Source organism: Homalodisca vitripennis, chromosome 3 (assembly GCF_021130785.1).
Source record: "Homalodisca vitripennis isolate AUS2020 chromosome 3, UT_GWSS_2.1, whole genome shotgun sequence".
In the NCBI taxonomy this organism is placed as follows: Eukaryota; Metazoa; Arthropoda; class Insecta; order Hemiptera; family Cicadellidae; genus Homalodisca; species Homalodisca vitripennis.
In genome coordinates, this window is record NC_060209.1 from 205,996,339 (window position 1) to 206,010,601 (window position 14,263).

Genomic DNA, 14,263 nt, shown 5'->3' on the forward strand with positions numbered 1-14,263 from the left:
CTGTTACGTACTCTGTATTATGCACTAATTTACTCTAGGTTACAGTACGGTATTGTATGCTGGGGAGCAGCTCCAAAAACAAAAACAGACGAAATTAGAGTAACACAAAACACTTTTATACGTTTAATCTTAAGGAAAAAAGGTGTGATTCTTCTTATCCTCTTTACCAACAATTACAAACTTTTCCCATACAATATATTTTTATTTATAAAGTATTAAGATTATTTTTTATAAGAAGCGGAAATAGAAATAATATTGAACAACAAAAACAATATGTCACAAGAAATTTGCAAAGAGGTCTTATCCAAAAACCCAAAGTTAATAAACTAGCTTTCAGGCGTTCGTTTTCCTACATGGGTCCACATTTGTTTAATCAAATTTCAAATAAAATTAAAAAAATTAAAACCTTAAATTCTTTTTGTAATGCTATAACTAATTGGTTACTTAGTCAAACTGAACAGATAGATATTATACACAACAGATTAGTCTAAAATATTCTTAACTGAATTCATTCTTTTTCTCATATGCAAACTAAAATTCGTCCCCTTTATAGACAATTATTTTATTTTATTGTATTCTCTATTAATTAGTAACCAATATAACAAAACAGTTTGTAGAATCTTAATATTATTTCCATTACTCTAAAATGTTAAGATAATATTGTCATTAGATAAATTGTATTTTTTACATAGATGATTTAAAGTCTTTAATATATTATCAGACCTTTCCCTGTTTATTTTTTAGTTTTATCTAACCACGCAACTTGTTAATGTGGTTAGATTATATTCCTTAATAATCTTGTTTGTAAAGTTTATATTTTTTTGGAATAAATCTCATTATCATTTTGGCAGTAAATAAAAAATATATTATTTATTATTATAAAATTTTGTATTTTGATGTACTGCCCCCTGATTGTGCATAGTATATTCTGGCTACAAAAACAGATGGTTTGGCTGAATGTTACAGTCCCAGAGGGAAGAGTTGCGAGCCAGAGAAGAGCAGCAGGAGTCAGACAGGGAGCAGCTTGAGGAGAGACTCAGCCAGTTGCAGATCCGGGAGGAGCAACTGGAGAGTGCTGTTGCCAGGTACAGAACATTAGTACATTCTTGTACAGAGACGAGCTAGAGGAGAGACTCAGCCAGCTGCTGATCCAGCAGGAGCAACTGGAGAGTGCTGTTGCCAGGTACAGAACATTAGTACATTCTTGTACAGAGACGAGCTAGAGGAGAGACTCAGCCAGCTGCTGATCCGGCAGGAGCAACTGGAGAGTGCTGTTGCCAGGTACAGAACATTAGTACATTCTTGTACAGAGACAGACAGAGACGAGCTAGAGAAGAGACTCATCCAGCTGCAGATCCGGCAGGAGCAACTGGAGAGTGCTGTTGCCAGGTACAGAACATTAGTACATTCTTGTACAGAGACAGACAGAGACGAGCTAGAGGAGAGACTCAGCCAGCTGCAGATCCGGCAGGAGCAACTGGAGAGTGCTGTTGCCAGGTACAGAACATTAGAACTTACTTGTACAGAGACAGACAGAGACGAGCTAGAGGAGAGACTCAGCCAGCTGCAGATCCGGGAGGAGCAACTGGAGAGTGCTCTTGCCAGGTACAGAACATTAGAACTTACTTGTAGAGAGACAGACAGAGACGAGCTAGAGGAGAGACTCAGCCAGCTGCAGATCCGGGAGGAGCAACTGGAGAGTGCTGTTGCCAGGTACAGAACATTAGAACTTACTTGTACAGAGGACAGACAGAGACGAGCTTGAGGAGAGACTCAGCCACTTGCAGATCCGGGAGGAGCAACTGGAGAGTGCTGTTGCCAGGTACAGAACATTAGAACTTACTTGTAGAGAGACAGACAGAGACGAGCTAGAGGAGAGACTCAGCCAGCTGTAGATCCGGGAGGAGCAACTGGAGAGTGCTGTTGCCAGGTACAGAACATTAGAACTTACTTGTAGAGAGACAGACAGAGACGAGCTAGAGGAGAGACTCAGCCAGCTGTAGATCCGGGAGGAGCAACTGGAGTGTGCTGTTGCCAGGTACAGAACATTAGAACTTACTTGTAGAGAGACAGACAGAGACGAGCTAGAGGAGAGACTCAGCCAGCTGTAGATCCGGCAGGAGCAACTGGAGAGTGCTGTTGCCAGGTACAGAACATTAGAACTTACTTGTAGAGAGACAGACAGAGACGAGCTAGAGGAGAGACTCAGCCAGCTGTAGATCCGGCAGGAGCAACTGGAGAGTGCTGTTGCCAGGTACAGAACATTAGAACTTACTTGTAGAGAGACAGACAGAGACGAGCTAGAGGAGAGACTCAGCCAGCTGTAGATCCGGCAGGAGCAACTGGAGAGTGCTGTTGCCAGGTACAGAACATTAGAACTTACTTGTAGAGAGACAGACAGAGACGAGCTAGAGGAGAGACTCAGCCAGCTGTAGATCCGGCAGGAGCAACTGGAGAGTGCTGTTGCCAGGTACAGAACATTAGAACATACTTGTACAGAGACAAACAAGGAAGCAGCTTGAGGAGAGACTCAGCCAGCTGCAGATCCGGCAGTAGCAACTGGAGAGTGTTGTTGCCAGGTACAGAACATTAGAACATTCTTGTACAGAGACAGACAGAGACGAGCTAGAGGAGAGACTCAGCCAGCTGCAGATCCGGCAGGAGCAACTGGAGAGTGTTGTTGCAAAGTACAGAACATTAGAACTTCTTGTACAGAGACAGACAGAGACGAGCTTAGAGGAGAGACTCAGCCAGCTGCAGATCCGGCAGGAGCAACTGGAGAGTGATGTTGCCAGGTACAGAACATTAGAACTTACTTGTACAGAGACAGACAGAGACGAGCTAGAGGAGAGACTCAGCCAGCTGTAGATCCGGCAGGAGCAACTGGAGAGTGCTGTTGCCAGGTACAGAACATTAGAACTTACTTGTACAGAGACAGACAGAGACGAGCTAGAGGAGAGACTCAGCCAGCTGTAGATCCGGCAGGAGCAACTGGAGAGTGCTGTTGCCAGGTACAGAACATTAGAACTTACTTGTAGAGAGACAGACAGAGACGAGCTAGAGGAGAGACTCAGCCAGCTGTAGATCCGGCAGGAGCAACTGGAGTGCTCTTGCCAGGTACAGAACATTAGAACTTACTTGTATAGAGACAGACAGAGACGAGCTAGAGGAGAGACTCAGCCAGCTGTAGATCCGGCAGGAGCAACTGGAGAGTGCTCTTGCCAGGTACAGAACATTAGAACTTACTTGTAGAGAGACAGACAGAGACGAGCTAGAGGAGAGACTCAGCCAGCTGTAGATCCGGCAGGAGCAACTGGAGAGTGCTGTTGCCAGGTACAGAACATTAGAACTTACTTGTAGAGAGACAAACAAGGAACAGCTTGAGCAGAGACTTAGCCAGCTGCAGATCCGGCAGGAGCAACTGGAGAGTGTTGTTGCCAGTTACAGAACATTAGAACTTACTTGTACAGAGACAGACAGAGACGAGCTAGAGGAGAGACTCAGCCAGCTGTAGATCCGGCAGGAGCAACTGGAGAGTGCTGTTGCCAGGTACAGAACATTAGAACTTACTTGTACAGAGACAGACAGAGACACAGCTTAAGCAGAGACTTAGCCAGCTGCAGATCCGGCAGGAGCAACTGGAGAGTGTTGTTGCCAGTTACAGAACATTAGAACTTACTTGTACAGAGACAGACAGAGACGAGCTTGAGGAGAGACTCAGCCAGCTGCAGATCCGGCAGGAGCAACTGGAGAGTGATGTTGCCAAGTACAGAACATTAGAACTTACTTGTACAGAGACAGACAGAGACACAGCTTGAGCAGAGACTTAGCCAGCTTCATTAATCATTACTTTTGTGATGCGTCTAAAGATGTTTGCTTATCCAAAGGTCTCACAAAATAAAAATTTATCAGTATCGGTTCTTGTGATTTTTTAATGTTGTTGTTGAATTAAGGAAGGTCAATATAAGCTCTATCGTCATCATTATCCTGACCTTGTTTATAAATTTATTTATTTTGCCATTTGTTGCTTCCACAATGGTTATCCATAATACTTATTTAAAAATGTTTATATTTACCCATGTTCAAGCTCAGACCATGTGAGCACTTGTAAAGGTTAACTTTAACTTTGGTACTACTAGTAGTATACTATGGCCGTTCCTGGGACAAAGCACCTGAGACCGGTTCTGGGACAAACCGTGTGAGACCGAATCTGGGACAGAATTGTTAGAGAGCGACTAAGAGTGTGAGAATGGGTGGTCAGAACCGCGCCGCGCGAATCACCACGCATGTCATCGCTGTCTCGTCACCGCCACCGCGCAGACACCACGCGTTGTTACTGTAAGTATACAAACAACCGGCACGCGCCTCGTCAGCACCGCGCCGCGCGACTGCTGAATCGTCACCACCACCGCGCCGTGCGAGACACCGCGTGTTGTTTCTATAAGTATACAAACAATCAGTACGCGCCTCGTCACTGTCCAGTCACCGCCGCGCCGCGCGAGACACCGCACCTTATAAATTACTAGTTTGGTATATTGTAAGTGTATTGTGGATAGTATCAGGAATTAATGAATCAGAAAAGTCGGAAAGAAATCCTGCTTCGAGCATTAGAGGTTCATAAACCCGTGGTTAAGCGATTCCCTAAGAGAAAAATTGTAACTTTGGGTATTGATGATTTGTGGGCTGCAGACCTTGTTGTAATGATTAGGTTTTCAAAGGAAAATGATGGATTCAGATACATACTTAATGTAATTGATACGTTTTCAAAATATGCGTGGTCAGAACCATTAAAAACTAAAAGCTCACAAGAGGTTACTAAATCGTTTGGTAAAATATTAAGAAGAGCGAAATTGGTTGGTCACAAACCCCCGAACCTTCTTCACATGGATAAAGGACGAGAATTTGTTAATAAGGAATTTAGAGAGTTTTTATACAAAAATCAAATAAAGTTATACCATACTGAAAATGAGGGAAAAAGTGCCATTATAGAGCGTTTCCATAGAACTCTCAATGAAAAAATGAAAGTGCACTTTGAAATTCAAAACTCTTTTAGTTGGGTGTCACATTTACAGAAGCTTCTACGTCAATATAACAGTAAATTTCATAGCACTATAAAGATGAGCCCATCAGAAGTGAATTCAAGCAATGAACAAACTTTAAGAAACATGTACGCAAACACTGGACGATGTCTAGTATTCAGACCCAGACTTTCGGTTGGAGACCGCGTAAGAATTACTATAAAGAAAGATGTATTTGCAAATCAATACCGCAGAAATTGGACAAGAGAAATTTTTCGGATTGTGGCTGTCAACAAAACTTGCCCTGTTACCTACAAAATCGCAGACCAGTCTGGTGAGGAAATAATAGGATCGTTTTATGAAAAAGAGTTACAAAAAACTATGTTCTAGTTCAGAGTCAATTAATAATGCTCTCATCCTTCCTTCCACTCATCCCACACACCCACCCTCTTCCTACTCCTCTTCCTATTCTCATCCATCCATACCTCATCCTTTTCCATCGTCAATCGCCCATACAATAAGAGAGTAACCAGCTCTATAATAATGGTGTTTTCTACTGCAAGCAAGCAAACAGCATTTCTCAATGCTACGGATGGTCTTCGAAGATCATCAGTCAAGAAATGTCCGAATTGTGGAGCAGAGGTTACTGCATCTAACCTATCCCGCCACCAAAAAACAAAGAAGTGTATGTCAGCGTCAAATCCACCAGCTTATGCTTCTTCCAACGGATTCAATGAAAAACCTCCTTCGATGAAACAAGTATGTTCAAGGTGTGGTGCTGAAGTCAGGAACTCCTCCATGTCCCACCATAAAAAAACAAAGAAATGCATGTCCCCGTTAGACAGACAAACTCTGGATTTTGATATGTCTATGTTGCCAGAGTCCTATTCAAATCTCAGACCTGAAGAACAAAACACGATTGCTGATTTTGATATGTCTATGTTGCCAGAGTCCTATTCAAATCTCAGACTTGAAGAACAAGACGTGATTGCTGATTTTGATTTGTCTATGTTAGACACTCCAGAGTTCTATTCCATAATTAGAACTATAATTGGTCCATGTACAGCTGACGCTCCAAAGTTTGAACCACCAGTAAAAAGGATACACCCCGATTCATCGAAAATTAAATCAATACTTGGTCCACCACCATTTGAAGTTCCGGATAAGTCAGACTATTCACTGCATATACCATATAGTCCTGTATACAATTCACCTCAAATGGATGCAGCAACACCTTTTTTTGAAAAATTTGAAATTCTTCTAAATTCTCTCAGTTAAAAGTCGTCCAAGTTTATTATAACTGGCGATTTTCAATATCGACGTTTTGGACCACACTAAACCCCTTAACCCAGCGGCTACGTGATATTCTTAATTCTTTTGCTATAATCTGGTCAGTAAACACGCCAACACGAGTGACCACCACATCGAGCACAGCCATCGACAACGTCATCACAAACATTCCAAACGCCACAATCTCTGTACTGGATGTAGCCATAATCTGACCACTATGCTCAGGAGACCATAATTAATAATTTCAGGCCCAAAATTATAACTCATTCAGCCAAAATGAAAAGGGACTTGAGTTCGGAAAACATCGCCCTTATGAATTCATTTTTAAAAAATGAGTCATGGACGTTTTTAGATCAAATTGAAAATGTCGGATAAAGCTTTTTCCGCGTTCCACGAACGTTTTTGTTTTTCTTTTGAACATAGCTTGCCCGTTTTAAACACTTTTAGAGAGCGAAAAAAGACAAAATCTAATTCGTGGATGACTCAAGATATTTTGAAATTACGTGAACGTTTGAAATTTTTACAATTCCATCTACGTGCAAACAAAAAACGAACAATTCAAAGCTTTTTATAGAAATTTCAAGACCAATTATCGAAAAAGCAATAAAAACAGCAAAAGCACGTGAAATCGAAAAGAAGTTATCAAATTCTGAAAATTTTTCCAAAAACTGCTTGGAGCATCATAAAAAATTTAACGACACAGCCCAATGAATCAAAACAATATAAAATTCCAAAACTCTTAATACAGAATGAATTAATTACAGATCCATTAAAAGTAGCAGGTGAATTCAACGCCTTTTTTTTCGTCGGTTGCGTTATCCGATCCATCTTTCAAATGCTCCAACCAAGTGTCATTCGTGGGACCGGTCTCTTCCATGGCACTGTCTCCAGTGAGTGAGGAGGAGGTGTCTCGTCTGATACAGAGATGCAAACCAAAAACATTCATGTGACATTAACGGCATGTCTATGTGGCTGCTCAAACGCTGCTTTAAGCACATTTTGACTCCACTGAAAAATTTGATCAACATGTCTTTCGCTCAAGGCATTTTTCCTTCCACCCTGAAAACAGCGAAAGTCACGCCAATTTTCAAAAAAGACGATCCTTGCCTTGCAAGCAACTATCGTCCTATTTCAATCCTTCCAGTCATAAGCAAAATTTTTTGAAAAGCTTTTTCTGTCGAGATTAGAGGGGTTCTTTGAGCGTTTTGATGTTCTTTGTTCTCATCAATTCGGCTTCTCAGAAAAAACAAATCCACTATCGATGCCGTCACAAATTTAATCGAAACCGTTGTCGATGGACTGGAGAGACGGGAACATGTGCTAAGCATATTCCTTGATCTTTCCCAAAGCATTCGACTATGTACATCATGAGACATTGTTGTGCCAGTTGAAAGACATGTGGTGTTCGAGGTCTGCCGCACGAATGGCTTTCGTCTTATCTCAGAGATAGGAGCCAGTGTGTGCAGATTGCGAATTCCCTGTCAAAAGAGGTAAAAATGGCCTATGGTGTCCGCAAGGATCTGTCCTTGGTCCAGTACTAATTTCTTGTGTACGTCAACGGGTTGAATTCGTCGCTCCTAACAGGTAAAATGGTTCAATACGCTGACGATACAACGCTCTGTTTTCAAAGCTAAAACAAAGAACCAATTAGAAATCAATACTTTTTTAGAACTGAATTCATGTATTCAGTATTTTTCAACATTGAATCTGAGAGCGAACAGTTCCAAATCAAATGTGTTAAATTTTTGCCTTCGACAATATGAGCCCGGAGGATTGCGTTGCTGTGATGGTGGATGATGTCCTCCTAGAGGAAAATGATTCTACCAAGTTCTAGGGATGTTGCCTTGATCGAGGCCTGACATGGGACGATCACATAGAAAGCATCTGTTCAAAGGTTTCTTCGGGCATTTTATGCTTTACGAAAATCTCTCCAAGTTTTTGCTCCTTGGACTTACTAAGAACGGCCTATTTTTGGCCTTGTATATCCTCATATAACATACGGGCTGAGACTGTGGGGCAGCTGTTCTAAATACAAATTTGAAAGAGTATTTAGAATTCAAAAGAAAGCGGTCCGACTAATTTCAAAAATTGAAATTCAGAGATTCATGTAAAAATTCCTTTAGGGAGCTTGAATTACTGACTTTGCCCTGTCTCTATATCCTTGAGGTTGCTCTGTACTGCCGATTCAAGTGTGAGTTGGTCCAAGGCAGGGACGTTCACCAATACGGGACTAGAGGCCGGGACAATTTCCGTATTCAACAGCACAGAACCGCCATGTTCGAACGTCTACCATCCGAGGTTGGCGTAAGGTTCATAAATAAGCTCCCTGATGAGATAAAAAATTTAAATGATCCTACAAAATTCAAAGCTCGATTGAGAAAACCTAATTGGTGTCGAGGGGTGTTCTACTCTGTTGAAGAGTTTATGATGAGCCGCTGGGATTAAATTTGAAGTTAATTGAAATAAATTGGCTAGTCCTTTAGTTCTGTTCTAAATTGTAATCAGCATACCTGAAAACTTTTAATGACTGAATTGACTTGCATTTAAATTGATTTATTTTTTAATTAGTTTAATTCATTTTTAATACATGTATATTGACGATTGTATACAATTTGCTTAAATTGTGAACACAATAAAGATTTATTATTATTATTTATTATTATTACCTCTACATTTCCCAGAGAGTCCAACATACAACATGCTTAGTCCGACCGATGTACGTGCTCAAACAAAACCCCAGAAGAAACCATGTCCAAAATGTAGTAAGGAAATAACGGTTTCCAACATGGCTCGGCACCAAAAATCTCAGAAATGTGCTAGCAACCAGCGTGATATGACATATAACGAACGTCTGAAAAAGATGGAAATCAAACCAGCTCCTAAAAGTAAAATGTGTTGGATTTGTGAAACACCAATAGAGTCATCCAACTGGAACCGTCACAAACAATCGAAACGCCATATCCGTTTGTCAGCACTTCATGAAGGTCCTCGATACAGGAGTGAAATATTACCCATTACGAGACAGACACCAAGACTGCCGGCACCTACTCCAGACATCAACATGCTGGTAAAGAAATACCCAAAACGACCAAGGGAAGTCAAACAAGTACCGAAGGTCAATACAAACGACATAGCTCTTGAAGCGATGATCCGAAAACCGACTAGACCACAAAAGATTCCTACAGGTGTGAAAAAGATTATTAGTGAGACACCGACTAGTACAATTAATAGTGAGAATTCAATTAGCCCTACCATGGAAGAGAGACAGCTTCTGTCTGAAACAGAATCACCTTCAACACCTCATCTGGTTCCGGTACGTACTCCAGAGGAGTCACAGACAGTACTTGAGGAAATATCAGAAGTCCAGTCGGCATTCACGGGAAGATTGAAAACGTATGTGATTATGAACAAACGTGGGATCAAAGATCCAAAAATGTTTCTTGAGATATGCAAACCACTCGTTGTTGAAAAACTTCAGGAAGCTGTAAAAGAAAAAAATCTTAAGGTAAACATGGTTTATCATGCTGAATTCAAGAAAATAATAAACGATGTGGAGGTGACTCAAGTCATGAACTTTAAAACAAAAAATGAAATTCTTTACTCGACAACGTCTCTGTCTGACTATTATAACTCAGCAAAACTTAAGATGTTGGTTGAGATGGAGGAGTTTGAGGCAAACGGTTCTCAATGGTCACTAAAAAGTGTGAAAGACTTGGAGATCAGAGTCAACCGATATGTTCCTTTTCACGGATCCAGCTATGTGGTTCTACCAAAACAGATTCAATCCAAAAAGGCTGTTATTAATGTAAAAAACGAAGATCAGAAATGTTTTATGTGGTCTATTCTGGCAGCTTTACATCCAGTTAAGGTTCATCCAGAAAGAATCAGCAATTACGAACCTTTCAAACGAGAGCTGCTTCATGCACTAGCAACTTGCGAATGCCCCATGAAACTTGATGATATAGCAAAGTTTGAAAGACGTAGTGGAATATCTGTTAATGTCTATGCTTATGATGACAAGTTCGATATATTCCCGCTGAGAATAACTGATAACGAGATGGAAAAACATGTTAATCTACTGTTTATCAGAGAAAAACAAACACTCACTACTGCTGGATCAAAGATATGTCCCGTTTGGTTAGTTCACAGATCTCACGAAATGGACATAAGATGTGGATATGCAATAGGTGTTTGCAACACTTTACGAGAGAGGATTTACTCATCAAGCATAGAGAAGACTGTAACACACACGATGCTGTGAAATTGGAACTACCAGAGCCAGAAACTGTAATTAGATTTAAAGATTTCAATTGCTCAATGAGAGTGCCCTTTGTGTATTACGCAGACTTTGAATGCTGTCTAGCACCTATTTCAACATGTCAACCGTGTAGAGTCGATTGTAATGGTAATCATCAGTCGTTCACTATTAAATATCAGAAACATAATACCATTTCCTTCTGTATGTATGGGGTGTCAGAGGACGGCTTTTCCAAACCACCGATTAAATACTTTGGAGACGATGCTGCACATGTATTTGTAAAATCATTGATTGAGGAGTCGATAAGGATTAATGAACTTTACAAGAGTGAAGCAATAGTCCCCATGCAGTTGATGACAAAAGAGCAACAGGAAATGTTTGAATCTACTACTACGTGTCACATCTGTGGAAATTATCTTGGTGATGATCGTGTTAGAGACCATAACCATTTGACGGGTTTGTTTAGAGGAGCAGCTCACAACAAGTGTAACATCAATTTCAACAAACCTAGGTTCATTCCTGTTTTCATTCATAATTTAGCAGGTTACGACACTCACCTATTCATTAAAGAGTTTGGTAAGTTCAAAAATCGCATATCATTGATACCCAACAACGAGGAGCGGTACATTTCCTTTACGGTCAGTGTGGAAGGTGGAATTGAACTACGATTCATTCAAGTTCATGTCACAAAGTCTCGATAGGTTGGCAAAGAATCTGAGTAGATCTCAATTCAAACACATCTCAACATATTACAGTGGTAAGAACCTCAATTTATTGCTACGAAAAGGAGTGTACCCTTACGACTACATGGACAGTATAGAAAAATATAGTGAAACATCACTACCTAGTCAAGAAGAATTTTACAACAGACTGAATAAACAACACATAACAAATGAAGATTACAAACATGCGTGCGATGTATGGACCGCCTTTAACATTCAGAACATGAAAGAATATACAATGCTATATAACGAAACCAATGTCTTGTTGCTTGCAGATGTTATGGAAAACTTCAGGGATGTATGTCTCAATACATACAAATTAGATCCTGCTTGGTATTTCACAGCACCTGGGTTGGCTTGGAACGCAATGCTAAAAATTACAAAAGTCGAACTGTCCCTATTGACTGACATCGATATGGTACTCATGGTTGAAAAGGGTATTCGTGGTGGTATTTCACAGTGTTCTCATCGATATGCGAAGGCAAACAATCCCTACATGAAAGACTACGACAAATCGAAACCAAACAATTACCTCATGTACTTGGATGCAAACAATCTGTATGGGTGGGCAATGTCTGTAAAACTACCATATGCAAACTTTCAGTGGAGCAGTACAGACATCGATGTAATGAAAGTTAGTGACGATTCACCCAAAGGCTACATATTAGGAGTTGATTTGGAATATCCTGAAGAACTACACGACGTACACTCTGATCTACCTCTCGCTCCAGAACTTAGAGTCCCACCAGGATCGAAAATGGCAAAGCTTCTGACAACTCTCTACAGCAAAGAAAAGTATGTCGTACACTACAAAAATTTAAAGCTTTATTTGAGTCTGGGTATGAAACTAAAACATGTTCATAGAGTTCTTAGTTTCAGTCAAAGCAATTGGTTGCAACCGTACATTAATCTGAATACCATGGAGCGTACAAAGGCGAAAAATGATTTTGAGAAAGACTTTTTCAAACTTATGAACAACTCAGTTTTTGGAAAAACTATGGAAAATATGAGAAATCATGTGGACATTCGTTTGGGTACTAAGTCCAAATTAGTGGAAAGATGGGTTAGCAAACCGAACTTTAAGAGTCGAACCATCTTTACAGAAAACCTAGTTGCTGTACATTTTAGTAAGAAAAAACTTTTGTTAAATAAACCTATTTACGTAGGTATGAGTATTCTAGACATATCAAAGACACTGATGTATGATTTCCACTACAATGTAATGAAAGAGAAGTATGGATCTAATATAAAAATGGTGTATACCGATACCGATTCCCTGATATATGACATCAAAACGAAAAACTTCTATGAAGACATGAAACATTTAATTGGATTATTTGATACAAGTGACTACCCCAACCCCAACCAATATGGGCTTCCACACATAAACAAAAAAGTTCTGGGTAAAATGAAAGATGAACTTAATGGTCGAATCATGCGAGAGTTTGTAGGACTATGATCCAAGATGTATGCGAGCAATATAGAAGACAACCATTTCATAAAGAAGTCTAAGGGCGTGAAAAAAGCTGTAGTTGAAAATGAAATTACCTTTAGCAACTATAAAGACTGTTTGTTTAGTAACATCGAGCACTTCAAAATGTTTGTTTAGTAACATCGAGCACTACAAAACGATGAATACAATTCGGAGTCAAGCACACAATCTCTACAGCGTAGGACATCATAAAGTGGTACTTTCATCAAAGGACGACAAGCGTTTCGTACTCGAAGACAATATCCGAACCCTAGCATGGGGTCATAGAATATGCGAAAACTGTTAAATTGTAAATGTATGTAAGAGAACATACTATGGAAATTCAAGTGTATTGCAGAGAGAAATTCGAAGACCAATTTTTACCTAGACCGTTACAGTGTCTTATTGTAGGACCGTCTGGAAGTGGTAAAACGAACTTGTTATTGAATTTCATTTACAACAAAGATGGAGTTCCGTTCAAGAATCTATACGTGTTTAGTCGTTCAATAAAACAACCTGCATATGTAGATCTGCGTGAACAATACAGTAGATTAGAAAAAAAACCTTAGAAGACACACAGCGTTTTTCTATTCGTCCTGTCAAGATCTCATTTCTATCGATGACTGCAAACCAAACTCACTTGTGGTATTCGATGACTGCCTCCTAGAAGAACAAACTAAAATCAAAGACTATTTCATTAGAGGACGTCATAAAGGGATTTCTTGTGTCTACCTGAGTCAGACCTATGGTCGGGTTGATATGCAGGTCATACGAAACAATATTAATCTGTTGTGTCTGTTTACAATGACCAATTACTATACAAAGAGAGTGTTCCAGGACTTTTTAGGCTCTGACATGACTTTCAACCAATTTGAGGCTCTCTGTTTTGATTAATTAAGCTATTAATACAACAGCTAAACCACAAAAAAGGAAATACATGTGCAATTTAAAAAGGAAACTAAGTGTTGAGTAATACTTCGTTGTACAACGTTACAGCAAACGTGATTTAACGTTCTCTAAACGTAATTTGACGTTCCAGTATAAACGTAATTTGACGTTCTCTAAACGTAATTTGACGTTCTCTAAACTTAATTTGAAGTTCTCTAAACGTAATTTGACGTTCTCTAAACGTAATTTGACGTTCTCTAAACGTAATTTGACGTTCTCTAAACGTAATTTGACGTTCTCTAAACGTAATTTGAAGTTCTCTAAACGTAATTTGACGTTCCAGTGTAAACGTGACTTGAAAGATTTGAATAATAACTCTGTATCTATTACTATAAGTATACAACATGGCGAATAAACTAGATGCAAAAGAAGCAAGGCGACTTGAAAAAATTCAGAGTGTCTGGGCTGCAAAGTTCAAACGTGCTGAACAGGATGAATTAAAAAACTTCTCAAACATAAATACTATATCATCAAATGCTAATGAGACGTCTGCCAATCGTAACATATCAATAACACATGATCGACTGCTCACTGTTTCTAAAGCTAGAAAGTTGGA

At 39.8% G+C, this 14,263-nt stretch overlaps 1 protein-coding gene across 3 annotated transcripts in view; it reads left to right on the top strand.

Annotated features, from left to right (window-relative positions):
- LOC124358054 overlaps positions 1-14,263 on the top strand; it is an 86,524-nt gene that overhangs the window by 37,065 nt on the left and 35,196 nt on the right. For all 3 annotated transcript variants that reach the window (XM_046810338.1, XM_046810340.1, XM_046810339.1), the window contains one exon: positions 967-1,085. In XM_046810338.1, coding sequence (XP_046666294.1) covers positions 967-1,085 — 119 coding nt within the window. The remainder of the gene's footprint in view (positions 1-966; positions 1,086-14,263) is intronic.